This window comes from Lepidochelys kempii, chromosome 6 (assembly GCF_965140265.1).
Source record: "Lepidochelys kempii isolate rLepKem1 chromosome 6, rLepKem1.hap2, whole genome shotgun sequence".
NCBI classification, from domain to species: Eukaryota; Metazoa; Chordata; order Testudines; family Cheloniidae; genus Lepidochelys; species Lepidochelys kempii.
In genome coordinates, this window is record NC_133261.1 from 68,371,683 (window position 1) to 68,391,264 (window position 19,582).

Here is a 19,582-nt window from a genome sequence, read left to right on the forward strand (position 1 = left end):
TTAAAAAGACATTACCTTGCAAAGTGCTGTGCTTCACAGAATCAGCTCCTGCCTTCAACATATTTATACAGAATTAGGCAAATTAAGAAGGCACATGCTTAAAAGTAAGTTCCCTGTTGGGTCATCAAAACTAACCATTTAAATGGAAATGTAACTAATTAAAAAGAAAACGTTCAAATGTTTCATAGGACCTTGCATAAATGTAATGATATTTTGCTGTACTGAAAATGATCACATCCATATTTATGCTCTAGGCTTTTTGAATCCATTCTTCCCCTTGGCAGTTAGTAGCTGAATTTTGTGCTTTATAGTAAAGGTCATTTTGCATAGATTTCACCCATAAGGATGTTGATATCATGAGGTAGTAACAATCTCCAGACAGGTAATTTGTAGACAAACAAATTTATCTTTTTTTATAATTTTGCAAGAATTGTATTAATTGTGAACAATAAAATCAGCAGACCTCATTAATTTATTAACACTGAGTATACATGTTCCTCAAGTAGAGCTGAACTGTCGTTATTAATAGTAGTATTTATTGATGCCAAAATTTTCAAAAGTAAATAGTTATTTCAACTGGAGCTAGACAGGAAATAGTTTCCTGTCCAATGAGAATTTTAGAGATTTCAAGACATTTTCCCATCCCAAATTGGGACAAGTCAAAATCTCAAACTTGTTTACAAACGGATAATCTGGAAAAAAAATTCAGATCAGGTCAATCGAAATGTTTTGTTTCAATCATTTCAAAACATTCTGTTTTTATTTCAATAATTAAAAAACCAGGAACAAAAACCTTTAACTAAACTAAACTAATTTAACTAAAATTTCAAAATAAAAAGTTTTTTCAAACCAAAAAAAGAAACTTTTGTTTCAAAAATGTTCTTGACCTATTAATTTGGCGTATGCAATCCAGTTAAGCCAAGACAGAGTGTTCTTATCAACAATGTTCAAGGCATGAAGACCTCCAGGAAGAAAAGGTCATTGTTCTTGTCCTGAAGTGTACAGTCTAAGGCCTATCCTGCTCCCACAGAAGTCAAAAGGTGTTGTACTATTTACCATAGGTAACTGTAAGACATAAGGAAAACAGATACAGTAAAACCTCAGAGTTACAAACATCTCAGGAATGGAGACTGTAACTCTGAAATGTGCATAACTCTGAACAAAACATTATGGTGGTTCTTTCAAAAGTTTACAACTGAACATTGACTTAATACAGCTTTGAAGCTTTACTATGCAGAAGAAAAATGCTGCTTTCCCTTTTTTTTTTTATAGTAGTTTACGTTTAACACAGCACTGTGCTGTATTTGCTTTTTTTTTTTTTATTTAATCTCTGCTGCTTCCTGATTGCATATTTCCGGTTCCAAAGGAGTTGTGTTGTTGACCGGTTAGTTTGTAACTCTGGTGTTCAGAACTCTGAGGTTCTACTGTAGCAGACATTGGAAGGCAGGGGGAAGGATAAGAGTTGCAGCAATAAACCCAGGAGGTTACTTCAGTAGGTTTATTATAAGGTTACATGTTTCTTTTACAGTCAAATCTTGAGATTTGTTCTGGCGTTTAGAGGCATAGTGAACGGGGCCAGGAAGAGAATCCCAGACGTGGGGAGGTACACTGAATGAGGTGCAAAGACCAGAGCAGGAGAAGATAATAAATGGGGTGATTAGTTACGTGGCTGGACAGAGGAGAGGGTAGATGAGAAGGAATGAGCTGATGTGAACAATTATCTGAAACAACGAATGTAAAATGCTGAACACACAAGGACCAGTTCTGTTGAGTAAGAAGGTGCCATTCTTACAGTCTCTGTCAGAGTAAGTCCACACTTTAAGAGATTAATTCAGCTGACAGTGTGGCAGTTTAGCATGCTACAGCACAACAGAGACTTCCTTCCTGTGCTCTCCATTAGACAGCCAAGTAATGACAGCAGCACCCTATGCAACACCAACTGGCATGTTTTCAGTTCAGTATAAAGGCATTTCAGGACAGTCATGAGAGAACTCCGAGGTGAACTCTGAGGGGGTGGGATGGGATGGGATGGGGGCAAGGGAAACAAGTTGCAGTGTTAGCAAGACATAATACAGTCCAGCCACTCAACCTGCGTGTGCCTTGTGCTCTAACTCCCACAGGAGGTTGATACCTGAAATTCCCACCTCGCAGAGTCCTAGAACCTGAGCTCCAGCCCGAGCCCAAATGTCTACATCACAATTAAACAGCCCCTCAGTCCGAGCCAGCCGGAACGGACCAGTCACAGGTGTCTAACTGCGGTGTAGACATACCCTGAATCTCCTGAACAGCTGTGTTTCTCATCTGCAGCTAAATCACGAAATGAGCTGATCACTGGTGGCTCAATCCTGCATGATGCTGAGCACTCCTGCAAGATGTTGAGCACCCTCAACTCTAATTGAAGTCAGTGGAAATTAAGGCCAATCAGCACCATCCAGGATCAGCGCCTGCTGAGCAGCAGGAATTTCCTTTGACGTCACTGCTATTACTAACACCTAGCTCTTCCCTGGTTCTTTGCATCAGGTCTCAAAGTGCTTTACAAAGGAGGTCAGTATCAATATCGCTATTGACAGATGGGGAAATTGGGGCTCTGGAAGGTGAAGCGAGCTGCCCAAGGTCACCCAGCAGGCCAGTGGCAGAGTCAGGAATAGTATCCATGTCTCCCGAGTACAGTGCTCTAGCCACTGGGCTGCACTGCCTCCCAATATATGTTACAGATGATCAGAACCACTAAGAAGTTGGTGCCTGATGTATAAACAGAATCCGTATCAGGTGCTGGATAGAGTGAGGCACTTTCCTGCTTTTACTGTCCTGCAAATTTTTTTGAGCTTTTGACAAATTTTCCTATCCCAAATCGGGACTGTGACAGGGTTCACTCACTGCTCTGGCGCCTCCTGCCAGCTGTCATGGGAATTAGGTCTGCTCACCAAGGCGCCCTCCTTTGGTGGTGCCCCACCACCGTCATTTTTGTTCCAGAACTCACATCACTCCCATTCTCTTCAGTGACACTGCCCTCTGGCTGTGCCACACTCTGTATTCCCTCTTTCTGCAGGACCTGCACTCTGTCCAGCTACTCTCTCAGTGGCAACTGCAGTTCATTGTCCCAGGGCTGCTTCCCACACAGTTCCAGAACCCTCTTCTGCCCTTACCTCAGTCTGCAGGTCCTAACAGCCAGCCAGGAGCTCTCTCTAGCTCCCCTGGCCCGTACTTGCAGCGGTGCTCTGTCTCAGGTGCTGGCGCTCCTTCTTGCTGCTAGGAGACTGGTCTTCTCCCCTCAAGCTCCAGGCAGCTACTGAACTCTGCTCTGCCCCACAGCCCTTCTTATATGAGTGTGCCAGCCTACAGACCAGTCAGCCTCACCTCAGTCCCAGGAAAAATCATGGAGCAGGTCCTCAAGGAATCCATTTTGAAGCACATGGAGGAGAGGAAGGTGATCAGGAACAGTCCACATGGATTCACCAAGCACAGGTCATGCCTGACCAACCTCGTAGCCTTCTGTGATGAGATAACTGGCTCTATGGATATGGGGAAAGCAGTGGATGTGATGTACCTTGACTGTAGCAACACTTTTGATATGGTCTCCCACAGTATTCTTGCCAGCAAGTTAAAGAAATATGTATTGGATGAATGGACTATAAAGTGGATAGAAAGCGGGCTAGTTCAATGGCTTGATGTCTAGTTGGCAGCCGGTATCAAGTGGAGTGCCCCAGGGGTTGGTCTTGGGGCTAGTTTTGTTCAACATCTTCATTAATGATCTGGACGATGGGATGGATTGCACCCTCAGCAATTTTGTGGAAGACACTAAGCTGAGGGGACAGGTAAACATGCTGGAGGGTAGTGATAGGGTCCAGAGACAAATTGGACGATTGGGCCAAAAGAAATCTGATGAGGTTCAGTAAGGACAAGTGCAGAGTCCTGCACTTAAGATGGAAGAATCCCATGCACTGCTACAGGCTGGGGACTGACTGGCTAAGCAGCAGTTCTGCAGAAAAGGAGCTGGGGGTTACAATGGATGAGATGCTGGATATGAGTCAACAGTGTGCCCTTTTTGCCAAGGAGGCTAATGGTACATTGGGCTGCATTAGTAGGAGCATTGCCAGCAGATTGAGGGAGGTGATTATTCCCCTCTGTTCGGTACTGGTGAGGCCACATCTGAAGTATTGTATCCAGCTTTGGGGCCCCCACTACAGAAAGGATGTGGACAAATTGGAGAGAGTCCAGTGGAGGGCAACAAACATGATTAGGGGTCTGGGGGTTATGACTTATGAGGAGAGGCTGAGGGAACTGGGCTTATTTAGTCTGCAAAAGAGAAGAGTGAGGGAGGATTTGATAGCAGTCTTCAACTACCTCTAGAGGGCTTCCAAAGAGGATGGAGCTAGGTTGTTCAAAGTGGTGGCAGATGACAGAACAAGGAGCAATGGTGTCAAGTTGCAGTGGGGGAGGTCCAGGTTGGCTATTAGGAAAAAACTATTTCATTAGGAGGATGGTGAAGCACTAGAATGGTTTACCTAGGGAGGTGGTGGAATCTCCATTCTTAGAGGTTTTTAAGGCCCAGCTTGACAAAGCCCTGGCTGGGATGATTTAGTTGGGGTTAGTCCTACTTTGAGCATGGGGTTGGGCTAGATGACCTCCTAGATGACCTTTCTTTTTTTTTTTTTTGACAGGGTTATTTGCCTACTGGATGGGAAAAGAAGTAGATGTGATATCTTGATTTTAGTACTGCTTTAGACATAGTCCCATGTGACATTCTCATACATAAATTAGTGAAATTTGGTCTAGAAGAAACTACTATAAAATGGATGCAAACTGGTTGAAAAGCCATACTTATCCCATTATCAGTAGCCCATTATCAATGGCTCACTGTCAAACTGGGAGACTATATCTAGTGGGGACCTTCAGTGGTCTCTCCTGAGTCTGGTACTAGTCATTCTTTTCATTAATGACTTGAATAATGGGGTGGAGTGTATGCTTACAAAATTTTCAGATGACACCAAACTGTAAGGGGTTGCAAGCACTTTGGAGGACAGGATTTGAATTCAGAATAACCTTGGCAAATTGGTGAATTGGTCTGAAACCACTAAGAGGATATTCAATCAAGACAAGTGCAAAGTACTATACGTAGGAAGGAAAAATAAAGTGCACAAATAAAAAAATTGGGAATAAGTGGCTAGGCATTGGAACTGGGTAAAGGATCTGGGGGTGGAATGGTACCCAGGGTTGTGAGATACCCTGCTGCGACCTAACCCAAGTGTGAGGAAATCTCTATGCCTGCTGTGAATCAGCACAAGCACTGCCTTCCAGGCCTCCGCTAGCCTCACTTTCTCCGTGCGGGTTAGTGATAGGCATACTAATACCTGAGTCCTCCAAGCATCCCCTGTAGCATCCCTCCCTTTACCCACTGAACACTCAAAGAACTGCCAGACTTGCTGTTCCCAAAGGAACAGTGGACCACAGCCTATTAGTTACCCTTAGAGCACAGCTCTGCTAAACACATGGCACTTAGATATACTTACAATGAAAACAAGAATAAGCTTTCTCAGAGAACAGAGATTCAAATGATTGCTAGTGAGTAAATCATAACACACTTTCTAGAGACTAAATTTAACTAACAGGTTGTCCTTCTGTCTAAAGAAGCTTATCTTATCCAAGGTTCTCTCCAGTGATTTCAACCAAGCCTGGCTGAAAGATCCTTTTTTATGACACGAACTCACTGTCCATTTACTTCCTCAGTGAAGGATATCAAAGTATCGTCTTTCCCTTGCTAAATATACCAGTCACACCTTTGATGCGTATCTCAAGATAGTCTCCCTACCCCCTTTGCCCCCACACTGTTTACCTCTTCCTGATAGTTTCCTTCTGAAGTCCTCGGCAGCTCTTCATTAGCATTTGACTTAGAATACTAATTGTTGCCCAATGTGAACCAGACAATATTCCGTTTACACGTAAACATAAACAGATATACGGATAAACAACACTTGACTGGAGAAAAACCTGCTTTTCACCTTTCCTGATGACCAACCCCACAGTTGCATCCCTTAAGAACATAATTTTCAGTATATAGTACATAACTCTTACGTAGTATCAGTACCTACGTTTCATAATTATATTGATGACCAGAATGACACAGGCTTTTATTACAGACCCCAAATGACCCTCTTTGGTCAACTAGAATGTAAATGCCAGACCCAGGGGATTCCTATAATCCTTGTGCCCCCATTATGCCCTCTGCCAGTTGGCAGCAAAAGGTCCCTTGGCCATAGAGGGTAATAGTGGGATCATAAATTGAATCTGAATGAATAATGTCAAACAGTTGCAAAAATGGCAAATATCATTCTGGGGTGTATTAACAGGAGTGTTGTATGTAAGACACAGGAGGTAATTGTTCTGCTCTATTCAACAATAGTGAAGCTTCCACTGAAGTACTGTGTTCAGTTTTGGGCACCACACTTCAAGAAAGACGTTGACAAAATGGAGAGCGTTTGGAGGGTAGCAGCAAAGGTGATAAAAGGGTTAGAAAACCCTGACCTTTGTGGGAAGGTTAAAGAAAGTGTGTGTTCAGTCTTGAGAAAATAAGACTGAAGTGGGGGATGTGATAAGTTTTCAAATATATTAAGGGCTGCTATAAAGAAGACAGTAATCAATTGTTCTCCATGTCCACTGATGGTAGGACAAGAAGTAACTGACTTAATCTGCAACAAGGGGGATGTAGGTTAGAAGTTAGGAAAAACTCTCTAACTGTAAGGATAGCTAAATACTGGAATAGGTTACCAAGAGAAGTTATGGAATCTCCATCATTGGAGGTTTTTAAGAACAGATTAGACAAATACCTGTCAGAGGTGGTCTAGGCGTACATGATCCTACGTCAGTTCAGACAGAATGACTAGATGACCTCTCTAGGATCCTTCTGGCCCTAGGTTTCCATGATTCTATGGTGATCCAGCCACCACAGCAATTCCTGAGGGAACAAACATTGCTCTGTTGCTGTATGTGCCAGAAATACTCAGTGAAAAGAGTTCTCTTTCCTTCCCCCACATTCTTTTTCTTCACTTGACCCACACACCACTGCTGTGTTTGGATTTGGGTACCTTGAGTGAAGTTACTGTTAACCTCACAAATTGCACCCACTCCTTTCCACAATGTTTGAGCTTTTCTTGTTCGCATTCTGACATTGCATGAATGTGTACTGATACAGCACCATCATGTAGTGCCACTCCATTGTAATGACTCCTGAAGTAAATCTGGGCCTCTTCAAATGAACGGCAAGCTTATTTCCTGCGACCTGGAACAGAACCATGGAGGAGTATCCTGTGACTTTCAAGATGGGTGTCAACCATACCAAGGGTGTTGTAAATCCCCTGCATGAATAGTACCCCTGTGAATATGTGTGTAAGAAATGCCTAACACCGTTCTTGCACACCTCAGTGAAGCATAACCTCTACATCTTCTGTCAGAATTATATTACATCATTTCAAAGGCCAAAAGCCCTAGTTTACATTTCTTTCCCTTAGGATTGCCTGTGCCTATAACTTCATTTAGACAAGCAATGATCCAGTTGCTGCTGATAGGCTGAATCAGCAAAAGGCACTTAGTCCATGTTGTTTTATTTAATTTTGACTTATTTTTTGCTACTATTTGTGACGCTTGCAACGCATTCTCATTATTTTATTAGGAGCCATTTAACTTTCACAGCAGAGTGCACCTGATTGATTTTTTGACCTCCTCTCGCATTTCCATCTCCGGGATTGCTGTTGCTCTCTGAAATTGGATACCGTTCCCTCCTCCAACTCCTAACCCTCAACAATCGTGAAATGTAATTAATGAAATGAGATAAGACATCATGGGACTGGATGCCCTGAGGGTCTATTGGAACCTACTACATTTACAAAAGTGTGTGATTTTAATGCCTTCTGACAACAGTTAGGACCAGAAAAGAGGAGGGGTGGTGAGTAGGGTAGGTCAGAGCAACTTTCTGGTTTTTGTGACACAAATAAAAAAATTAAAAATTGTCCATGACTATTCAGTGTCTGTGTTTAAACAAATTTCCTTTAGCTATGTTCATCTTCGTGTTGTGGATTCCCGCCCCACCCCCATTGCAAATATTTGATTGATCTAGTTCTACTCTCAAACATGTTCCCACAAGAGGAATTCCCAAGTTGTTTCTGAAAGTATTTGTGGAAACCACTTTTTAAATCTGCACCCTCAGATATTTACCTGGCAAGTGCTTTCACACTTATTCAATCAAGGAATAGAAACTATAATATGTGCCATATCTAACCAGTCACAAGTAAGCAACATGGCATATATATCAAATATTTGCAATAAAAACAAAATACTCAACAAAATATTAATCACATCATTTCAGGTAATACTTGAGGGAATTGCAATCTGCTGGTGGATATTCTGTGAGAAGAAAAAGGAACATAATTAGCTGAATAACTTATTGTGAATTATTTACTTAGCTCTAGTATAAGCACAGCTCAAAAACTTCCCTGCTCAAAAGCACAGCATGATGCTGAGCTCCTTGCAAATTAATTTATGGAGCTTTACCAACATGTACACCATTTTTTAAATTTTTTGAAACTTAGATTATTAAAAGATGCAACTATTATTTATTGTATTGCAGTAGCATGTAGAGGTTGCTGCTCCATTGTGCTAGCCACTGCACAAACATGACTAAAAGATGGCTCATGCCCTGAAGAGTTTACAGTCAAGCTCTGATCCTGAAAAAGTCTCCCCCACTCCCATGCGTAACTTTATGCACGGTGCATAATACCATTTAAATCAATAAAACTACTCAACGAGAAGTCTTTGCAGGATTGAGGCCTTGGTACAAGACAAGACAACAAGTGGATACAACTGACTGGGGATCACATGGTAATGACATGATCACTGTGAAAAGCCCTGGCCATATCACACCAGCTGCCTAACCGTTATCGGGTTTTTCTATACGCACCACAGCAGACGTGAGTTTTAAAGAGGACAATGCAGTGGCTTTGTGAAATTTTCTGGAGAGCAACTTCCATGCATAAGAGGTGGCATGGGGCAAAGCATCAAGGTGCTTGTTGGAAAATTTGACCAATATGTAAAACTAAAAAGAAAATTGTTGAAAAATGGTAGTTTGTCAATTCACATGTAAGCATGTAGGCCACAGCTGTTCTTTTCTTTTTTCCCCTGTCCTAGTTTAATAACGTACTCAGACCAGTACATTGAATATGATCCATTTATAACACCTGCTGAACCTTCCAATCCCTGGATAAGCGATGACGCTACTTTATGGGACATAGAAATGAGGTAAGAAATTGAAATTCCATAGAACTATGAATAACCTTAAAGCAATCCTTTCATTTTGTTTGTATTGCACTCCCCCATTGCCCCATATAGACAGTAGGTTGTATACGCGTGTAAGTTCAGAAGCGACACATGCTTGCAAGAAATAAGGGCTCATGCTATTTTTTTCTTTTCATAAGTTATATTAGATGGCCACAGAGAGGTCTGGGACTTTCTTGTTTGTTTTGCTCTTCTATGGCGTATAATAAATGCGTGAAAAGGTAAAAGAAAGAATGTAGTGGTGATTCTCCAGTGCCATGCACCTTGTGTGGTTATTTTATTTACACCCTTGAAAAATGGGTGTGCAGTTTTGCTAAACCGGAATGGTCATATTGTATACCCACTTTGCACAGGTGTGAATGACTACCCAAGATATAAGGCAGAATAAAGTTTAAACCCAGTGTCTTTATTTACTCGGATCACAATGACAGTAGCACTTGGGATTAGAATCATCATGCCTGAGTGTATGTCCAGCAGTTGCAAGAGCAGCTCTGAGTGCAGCTCAGAGTATTTGGGTCCTGGCTCCCCAGCTCATTCACATATACCCATCGGTCACATTGCTAGACCTCAGTTCAGGCACCATGGTGATTAGGCAGCATCCACTTCTCTCAATCCTTTGCTCTTACTGTGTGAATATTTAATTGGCATTCCTACTCATGACCAAATATGACCTGGGTGTGATATTAAAATAGTCAAATATTTCAAAAGGGAGCTACAAATTCGCTCCAATCATGTTCATGCCTGACTATGAGATGGAAACCTAAGGTAAAACCTGCTCTTTGGAACTTGGAGATAAAAAAAATCAAAATACTGGGTCTGCCTCTGGAGGGCCAGTCCATGCTGAATCATCGTCTCCAGGCACATGGTTGCCTGTGGGGAGTAGCAGACTCAGCAGCCAGACATCAAATCCTGTCCTAAAAGAAATCCAAGGACAGAGCAAATGGATTTGTGTGTTTCCCTCAATTGTGAAAGGTACCTCCACACTTTCCCTCCATTGCACACAGGAATCTGTGATCCATTTCTTAATCCCTACTTCCCTTATCTTTTATTTTATGATACCCTGGACTTATTTTTAATCTGTTTCACTTTTCGTTTTTGCTTCCCCTGCAAGACCCTGATGCAATTTTAATCTCTTTAACTAGTTTTGTATCAAATAAACAGCCATAACTGCAGCAAAATGCCCCTCTGATGTTAACAGAGTGCTGGTACCCTAATATCTAAACCTATATTATAACTGTATCTCCCCAAGTGGCCAGTGTGGTGTTTCCTGAAAGACTTTTGTGCTCCTGAGAACTATGATTTAAACCTGGTATCAAGGCTGCATATGAGTGTAAAAGAAATGCCTCACCACCTCTAGGGTCTCAGGTCAGGTTAATGGAGATGATACTCCTGGTGATGAAAATGAGAAGACGGTTTTTCTGGGAGAACAATAGCTCGATAGGTCCATTTTATTCTCTACTGCAAGAACATTAGCTGCATCTGCATCTAGTTGCAACTTGTTTGAATAATTTTGAAAGCTGAGACTCCCCGCCACCCCCTTTTCAGGAAAATGAAACAATTCACAACTATTTCAAACCCACCATGTGTTGGCAAAGGCCTACCCATCTTAATTTATACAGCTACTGTGACCCTGCAGCTAGTCCTTCCTGGAACCCCACACTTTGGGAAATGCAACTGTAAAGTAATTAAATTTTGGATACAGATTGGGCTGTCAGGTGGAGGTCATATCAAATCCCGGTTCACTCCATGCCCTAATACTAACACGGCTGCTACTCTGAAGACTTTAAAAGACTCCATCCCCCCAGTGACATTTATTTTACCTTTGTTTAATCTTTACACCAAAGGAAAATTAAAAGCAGGCACACTAATGTAAACTCCTGCATCCTGGCCCCCTTTGTCCTTTTTGCAGGGACCCCCACTATCGATTAGAGTCTCTGATTTTAGGAATCTTTCGTGACCAGGCCTCATCTGTAATCTGTGAAACAGAAAAGCATGTCGCTCGCTAGGCATTGCACTTGTCTTAAGGAGACCGAGATTCTAGTACTACTACTCTGAGCAACCGTGTTGTATTTTAATGGATGTCTCTTATTTGTTACCTAACGTCATGTCACTCTTAATCAGAGACTCCTCGAGCTTTTTCATAGTGTGGGCCACATTTTAATGCATTGCTGTTCTCCTGGAAACCTCTCTTCTAAATTGCAATAGCAGACACCACCTTCTCCCATTTGCAAATATACCATATCCCTGATGTAACTATAGAAATTACTGTTCCATGGAACAATAATATTAGGGAAGTATTTAGGACAAGATTTTCAAAGGTGACTAGTGATTTTATGTGCTTCCATTTTTGTATATGCAATTTAAGACACCTTAAAAAGGCCAGATTTTCAGAGGAGTGGGTGCCCTAGTCTTCAGTTCTTCTTTGCATATGGTGCATGATGGCCTCCATTTGTGTGAGTTACGAGAGAAGCCTCACCCTTTGGTTAGTCATCCTTTTTCCCTTTGATGTTGAATAGAGTCAATTGACATTCAGGCTTTTTGGACCACAGATGGACATGCATTCACTCTTACCTTTCCTCTCCCTCACCTTAACAGCAAAGAGCCCAGCCAACAGCGTGTGAAAAGATGGGGCTTCTCTATAGATGAGGTGCTGAAGGATCCAGTGGGGCGAGACCTGTTCCTTCGTTTTCTGGAGTCCGAATTCAGTTCAGAAAACCTCAGGTAAAACCCCTCCACTTGAGCTGTATGCACAGGTTCACACTCATGTACTGGGCCAAATCCTGAAAACCTCAGGCAAAACCGCTCATTGAAGTCAATAGGAGTAAAGACTGAGTGAGAGTTACAGGATTTGGCCCACAGCATATGCACTGTAAATTTAATAGACGTTTATACAAGTGGTGCATTTATGAAAAGATGTAGATAATCATGACCAAAGCCACCTTTGCCAAGGGTCTGTCAGTGTGTCAATAATAAACCTGCAGCTTGCAAAGGTTGAACATCGTGATGAATCAGAACATACATATGGGTTCATATACAATAAGCAGTGCGGGGGTTCTACAGAAGAAGTAGTATGTGATGATGTAATTAGAGAATATCATAATGCATCCAAAAAAGGGGGTCAAATTAAGGTTGCATAGTGGTGTGAAGCAGTGATATTGTGTCCTGATTTGTGTTTATTTCTGATGAAGTTCAGGATCAAATTCACCATGCTTTGTGCCTACAGCAAGCACCTGAAGTTAAACTGAGTTTGGTTGACCACATCTGGAATTGTGGCATCACCAAATGAATCCAGCAGGGAAGAGAAAACTAGGGCAGTTAGAAAAGGGAGAGTCCATGTTTACACCTGCCTTATACATATCTGAAATCAGAGGAATGGACAGGCTGAAAAGGGATATCATAGTTTATTGGGATTTTAGCAAAATAAATTCCTTAACTTTCCTTAATTTAAATAGATTAAATAATTCAGAGAACATGAAATGTGATGTGACAAACTCCTCACAATGCACTATGAGTCAATAATTTTCATCAAGAATAGCAGAAACAAAACCTATTCTTTAATGAGAATCAAACTATACAATTGTCAACAATTTTTAATCTCATTAAAGAGTTCCCCATGGGTATGCATAATGGAAACACAGTCCATGGGAGGGATGCAGTCCAGAAACTAATTGAAAGGATGGTTTATGTTCTGTGTAATATTTCTAATACAGAGCCAAGTCATGCAGTCCTTGAATATGCAAAATCCCGATAGATTTCCCTACAGTATCTTCTTTATAGTTAACACCACTGCATAATGGGAAATTTTAAGCCACAAAAAATAAGGTATGTAAAAATGGCTTTTAGAGACTAAAAGTCAGGAAATTAAAGCTGAAATTCCCTGGGTCAGGGGCTGCAGAAAGTGGGTGGTGACCTCATTTACCAGCTGAAGTGCAATACCTTAGCACAGGAAGGTAAGGGTAAGAGTTGCGGTGAGAATATAGCTTCATTTGAAGATTAAAGGTGGCTTCAAATTCCCATATGTTTCTATGGCTTAATTTTGTGTTTCTAAAGCTTCAGGAATAAGGATATGAATGTTAAATGCTGCAGTTCTTGTGGAGTCCAGTAAAAATAGACAAGACATGCACATTCCAAATTACATCATCACAGTGGCTATCAAATGTTATTCTTGTTGGCAATCTCAGTATAGCGGCCAACAGCTGAGCGGGCACAGAGATTGAATCACCCTTACTCCGTAAGAAGCAGTCCCTCTAGAGGAGAGTTAGAACACTTTGGCAGGGCAATATTGGGCAGCTTGCATTTCTGCTGCCAGCACAATATCTGTTCTGAGGATATAAAGAGGATTAAATAGGGCCCAATTCTCATCAGGTGTAAATTAATGTGGTTCCTGAAATCAATGGAGTGACTCCACTTCACACCACCTGAGAATCTAACCCAGTGTCTTTCACTGGCTCTAAATTTGTGTAATTATTTTAACTTTAAGAATGAAATATGAATGAACTTGGTGAACAATGCAGACATTAGAGCACTGAGTTAGTGCATGAGAAAAGTGAAATTCACTGGAAAATTGTTTTAAACTATAGGGAAACTGAGTCAAATGAGAAATCTAAAAAGTAAATGAACGGCATAAAAAGTTTTTAAAAAATACAATTTTCATTTTTTTTTACTTTTACTGATCTAAAACGTTATTTGTAACACAAGCAAGGCAATATTTTTAATGGTCTTTAACCTTACCAAGCCCCTTTAAGTGGCTCTTGAACTTCTACATCTTCATTGCACTTATGTACATTTGTGTTCTTGTTCTGGCAATTAATCTGCCATTATGAAACACTGGTTAGATCTTTGCCATTTAAATATGGTGCGTTCCTCAGATTCCCTCTGTGAAATGCATTCATGCTTGGACTAATGAAGGGCAAAAGGTTTGCCTCTGGCAGGTGTGCATGCACTCATCCTACTCTAATGAATCCCAAGGGTATCATAATTAGAAATCAAGTTGTTACCTTTCTGTGTCACTGCTAGCCACTCCCGATGCCGATATGTATTCTCTTTAACCTTGAGGTAAAGCCTACGTACGTGCAAAAGGGAAGGAGGCCTTTCACGCAAACTATCCCAAAGCCCAATGGAGTTAAACAACAGTTTACAGGATAGGCCCTGACCCTGCCTGGCAATCCACTAACACAGATCCTTAACTCCAGTGGGACTCCACACAAACACAGGGTTCCATATTAGCAGATCCTCATGCTGACTGAGGCCTTAGGTAATAACTAACACAAGGAGAGAAAAATGAAGACCTATTCACAAGAGAAAATAGAAACATCTTGGATTGTAGAAGGCTTTGCACCAACAGAGGTGTGGAATTGTATGGAGGGACAGAGGGAAGGCCAGTGCTAGACACAATCAAGCAAAATTTATACTTGTACTTACTAATGAATGTCTGAGAAGTTGTAGGTAATTTCTTTAGGATGAACGATTATTTAATGCTCCACGCTTGCTAGAAAATTCCCATCTGCAACCATTCTTTAAAGACACTGCAACCAACAGATATCAGTAGATGTGTGAGGTGATCACAATGAGCCATATTCTTTCATTAGGGCATGGATGCAACCCTCATTAATGTTGATAGGAGTTACATGCACACATCAAGGGGAGAATAGACCCATATGTTACTGAGTGGCCAACAAGACAGATACAAATGGGTGAAAACTGGAAAACTCAGAAGTTACCAGGAGTGCAACCAAAGAGGTTTCCTGCAATGTGCACTGGGCTGGCTGATTTAGTTCCTTGAAATGTTTTTACATTTCATTATTATCATAATGCCTAGGAGCCCCTGTCATGTACCAGGACACTATTCTGCTAGATGCTCTACAAACACGGAATAAAAAGACAATCCCTGCCCCAAATAGCTCATAATCTAAGTATAAGACAAAAGAGGGATATAGAAAAACTGATGGGGAGTATCAGGAAACAATGTCAGTACTGGTGAGCATGATTGGCAGTGGTCTCTGTACAGCAGCAGTCTAACCATTGTCCAGTTTTATGTAAGCAAGCCACGTAGCACAGTTAAGGAGAGATTTGAAAGAGGATAATGAGTTAGTTTTCTATATATTTTCAGAGAGATCCTCGCAAGCATGAAGGGCAGCATAGAAAAAAGAACAAGGTGTTTGAAAATGTAATAAGTGGGCAATTGAGACAGACATCACAGGCTGATTGGAACTGGGAGTCAACTATTTTAAACTGAATGAGAAATTATATGTAGGGTGGGGATAACTTGTGAAGTTCTGTGACAGTAAAGACAATGAGCTTATATTTGATGTGATAGAGAAGAGGGAGCCAGTGGAGGGATGCAAAGAGAGGGGTGACACGGTCAAAGTGACAGGCTAGGAAAATGATCTTTGCAGCAGCATTCTGAATGGATATGAGGAGGGGCAAGACTGCATTTTCCAAGCCAAAAAAAAAAAGGATGTTGCAGTAATCGAGATACAAGATGATGAGAATCTGGATGAGGTTAACTGTGTCGACGGATAGGAAAGGAGCAAATTGGACCAAAGTCGGCTCTCAGCTACACTGGTGTAAATCCAGATTCACTACACTGACTTCAGTGGGGCTACAGCACTCCTCTGTAATGGAGAGCAAAATTGGTCCTTTGAGTGAGACTTCAGTGAAACTGCCCATGTAAGAACTGCAGGATCGGGCTCACGCACTCCTGAGTTTGGTTGAACTCTATAACTTATTTATTTACTGGCTGTTATTTATGTTAGAGCAGGAAAGTCCATCCTTTTTCTCACTGTTGATTTCACTCTTCTTTCTCTCACTCTTTTCTTTCACCTTTCTGTCACTATCTTTGATCTGCAATTTGATTTGCTTTTCTTGGTTTTTTGGAGCTCAAAGAAGTATAGCAGATTGCTGAGATGTTCAGTCCTCTAGTCAGAAGATTTTTCCCAGCTTCAAAGAGTGTCAGTTGGAAAGAAAGCTAAAAGGGACAATGGGAGAAATCAGCTTATCCAAGGGGAAGGGAAATTGTACCCCTGACCACAGACCTAAGTAGACAGCACATCCATCCTTTGTATACAATGCCCAAAGGCACTTAGATACTATGGTGATGAGCATGATATAAAAATCTGAGTAGAATAGAAATGCAAAGTATGCAGCACACTAAAGCAGGTGTTTCTGTGTGTTGATGGGATGGGCTAACTCTGGAAAACCAAGTGCTGAAGGCAGAGCTAGTTGCAAAATGCTTTTTCCGATGGAAAATGTTGACTACTAATAGAAAACCAAAATTTTTGACCAAAAACTGAAAGTATTGATTTTTGGTTTTCTGATGAAACATCAAAAATGGGGGGGGAGGGTGGAAATTAATTGAAAACCCAATTTTCCATTGAATAAAATGTTTATATGAGAAATTTTTGACCAGCCATAGTATTTGCACCAAAATGCAATCATATTATGGTGAATTTACAGAAGGGCTGAACAGAAGACAATGCTGATGTCTGAGTTATACTATGAGTTTCAGTTAGATTTATTACTGGGATGGTTACACTCTTTACTGCAAATGATGTAATGAAAATCTGAAACTTTACTGAAGTTAAAATGCCTTCACATTCAACATTCATTTCTCTAATCTTCTCTTGGCCACCAGAGGGCACAAAAACTCTATTTCTGAACTTACTGTGGGCACAGAGAAAACTGTGTGCTTCAGCAGTGAGAATAATTTTTATGTCACGTTTGCCTGGGTAGCAAATTGTACATAACCATTCAGGAGACCGGGATCAAAATCCTGCTCCTTTCTGTACTCTCATCCTACAATATACCCACGCATTACACCCAGGTTGTGCACTGGAGGGAGCATTTACTTATTTATTTGTAAGTGCTCCCGAGCATGCTAGGTGCCTCACAAACAAGTAAAAAAAGGCGTATTTCCTGCCCACGGAGCTAAAATGCAGAAATGAGAGCAGCTTCCAGGTGGAGGCTAGGGAAAAACAATACAGGGAAGGAAGTATAAAGTTTATAAATATAGGACCAGACCCTCAGCTGAAGAGATGAGGCTGTAGGAAGGTAGCTTCTCCAGCCAGGGGTCAGTTCAGCAGCCTAAAGGCGGCTCTAAGTTACACCAGCTCCTGCAGTCTCTCTTAGGAATTGCTGCATCAGTGCTCCATCCTACCCCTAGCACACCACCTTCCTGCAGCTCCATACCCCAGATACACTCCCTTTTGGGCAGCTTTCTGCAGTCTCATTTAACATTAAGGAGGAAAGATAGGCTATAGACATGACACCCTTACAAATTAAGTGGACGTCTTAAAAGAAGATAGAGGAAATAAGGAAACATAGGACACCACAGCCAACCCAAAATAAAAATGTCTCCCTATTTTATAAAACTGACTGCTGAAATCCAACTTAGAGAACATTGACTAAATGGCCTTGGTGCAGTCCCAGTGCATTTCACTGCCAGGATACTGTAGAGTGAGAGAATAGCAACTATATATAAAAAAATCTCTATAAGCATTACTCATTGTAAGTCAGGGTTACAGAATTAGGCCCCGTGTGTACCAAAGTTCTGCAAACGCCCCAGCAAATAGTCATGAAGTAGGACAGCTAGTCACTTCATGTGAATTAGTTCAGGATAATGAGTCATGCCTAGACAGGCTCCAGGACAAGGACAGAAGGAGAAAGCTGATGCTGTTGTTGGCTTGTCTCTGCCCTTCCTTTGTCTATGGCAATTCATGCCTATAACTTCCTGCTCAGTGTCTGCTGAACGTTACCCAGCAGACCTTCTATTTATTTATTTCATCCCTGGCTCCTCTCTGTTGCTACACTCCCAAGTGCCTTGGTGTGGGTGCCACTTCCTGCATACGTTTACATAATGCACTCAGGGCCAGATTTACACCTTATGCTCCTCTAGGCACAGCATCTTCAGTGCCTTCCCCGCCTACGGCTGACCTTTGCGTTGCACACAGTTTTAGAGCGGTAAGGCACCCCTAGGCATGTGCCTACTGTGCCTAATTGGAAATCTGGCCCCGTATGCACTTGCTTGCAACTGTGACCAATGTGTGCTGTTTGGACGGAGACTACTTGGGCTATGCTCCTTTTCCAGGAAGCTGTGATCCCTTTAGTGTTATGCAACCACTGAGCACAGTGACCATGCGGCTTTGCCCTCTTCCCTTTTTGCTAAGGGTTTCTTGTTTACTTTACATGTCTTAGCCATGAAATGACACACTTTCCCTCATTCCCTGTCCCCCTGTAGTCAGAACCTGAGAAGAAAGTTTTTACAGATTAAGGATTGAGGCCTTTCACAGACCTGCTTTATAAATACAGTTTGACCCTGCACATTATACAGTATCTGTCCTCCATTATAATGTCCAAAGAGGACTACACCAGATTGCAATCTTAAGGCTGTAATGAAGATGGGTTAAGCGATGAGCTAGTATCATTTGCCTTGAGAATGAAAAATATTCATTGTAATGATCCATATAAACTGTTGATGCTGATTGTGGGCCCACAAAATTGTTGATCTTTGAAGTGTTCTTCATTTCAGTTGGCTGGTTGCCTCTACTCTTTCTTGCTGGTTGCTAGGGCTGTAGAGGAGGAGACCATGAATGGCCAGCCAATCAAGCTGCAGGAGGCTTTAAAAGGTCAAAGTAGCACAGCCCACTGCTGTCTCTCACAGATTTCACGGATGGATTAAGTACTTCAGTCTGGTGAGAGAGTTTGTAGCAACAAGGAGGAGCAGGAGACAAATCTATTTTTATGACACTGATCATAACAAGAGAGAAAATGGTGCAAACTCACCTCACTCATGTTAGAAGTCCAGGTGTGTAGGAAAGGCCTGCTACTGGCTAGAGAGTTGGGCAAGGAATATTATTCCTTTACAGTGTCATGTGATGGCCCAGGCTCACCAAGATATATTCTTTGGCCTTTCTCTGAAACTCTGGATATTGGCTATCCATTCTCCCGTAGCTGTATGGACCCTGCAGAGCTTATAGGAATGACAGGCAGTTTGTATGCATACAGTCAGACATGCAGGGAAGTGGCACATTTTGAATATGAGACATTCTAGAGTTACTTTTCTGCCCCTCATAATGTTTTAGTGGATTGGTGTAGAGCATGTTGGACCTCTCCAAGTCAAGTACATAAATGGATACTCTGCCGTTGACTCCAGTAGGTGTAGGACCAGGCCCCACTGGTTCAGGATTCTGCTAGGGTTGATCCATAAAGTTATTTCTGAGTTTTTTCTTTTCTCTTTCTTCTCTGTTTTGTTACTTCCCAT

General features: G+C 41.6%; 1 protein-coding gene across 2 annotated transcripts in view; it reads left to right on the plus strand.

Moving 5' to 3' along the window:
- RGS6 (regulator of G protein signaling 6) overlaps window positions 1-19,582 on the plus strand; it is a 305,215-nt gene that overhangs the window by 211,598 nt on the left and 74,035 nt on the right. For both annotated transcript variants that reach the window (XM_073350673.1, XM_073350672.1), the window contains exons 12-13: window positions 9,178-9,288; window positions 11,920-12,045. In XM_073350673.1, coding sequence (XP_073206774.1) covers window positions 9,178-9,288; window positions 11,920-12,045 — 237 coding nt within the window. The remainder of the gene's footprint in view (window positions 1-9,177; window positions 9,289-11,919; window positions 12,046-19,582) is intronic.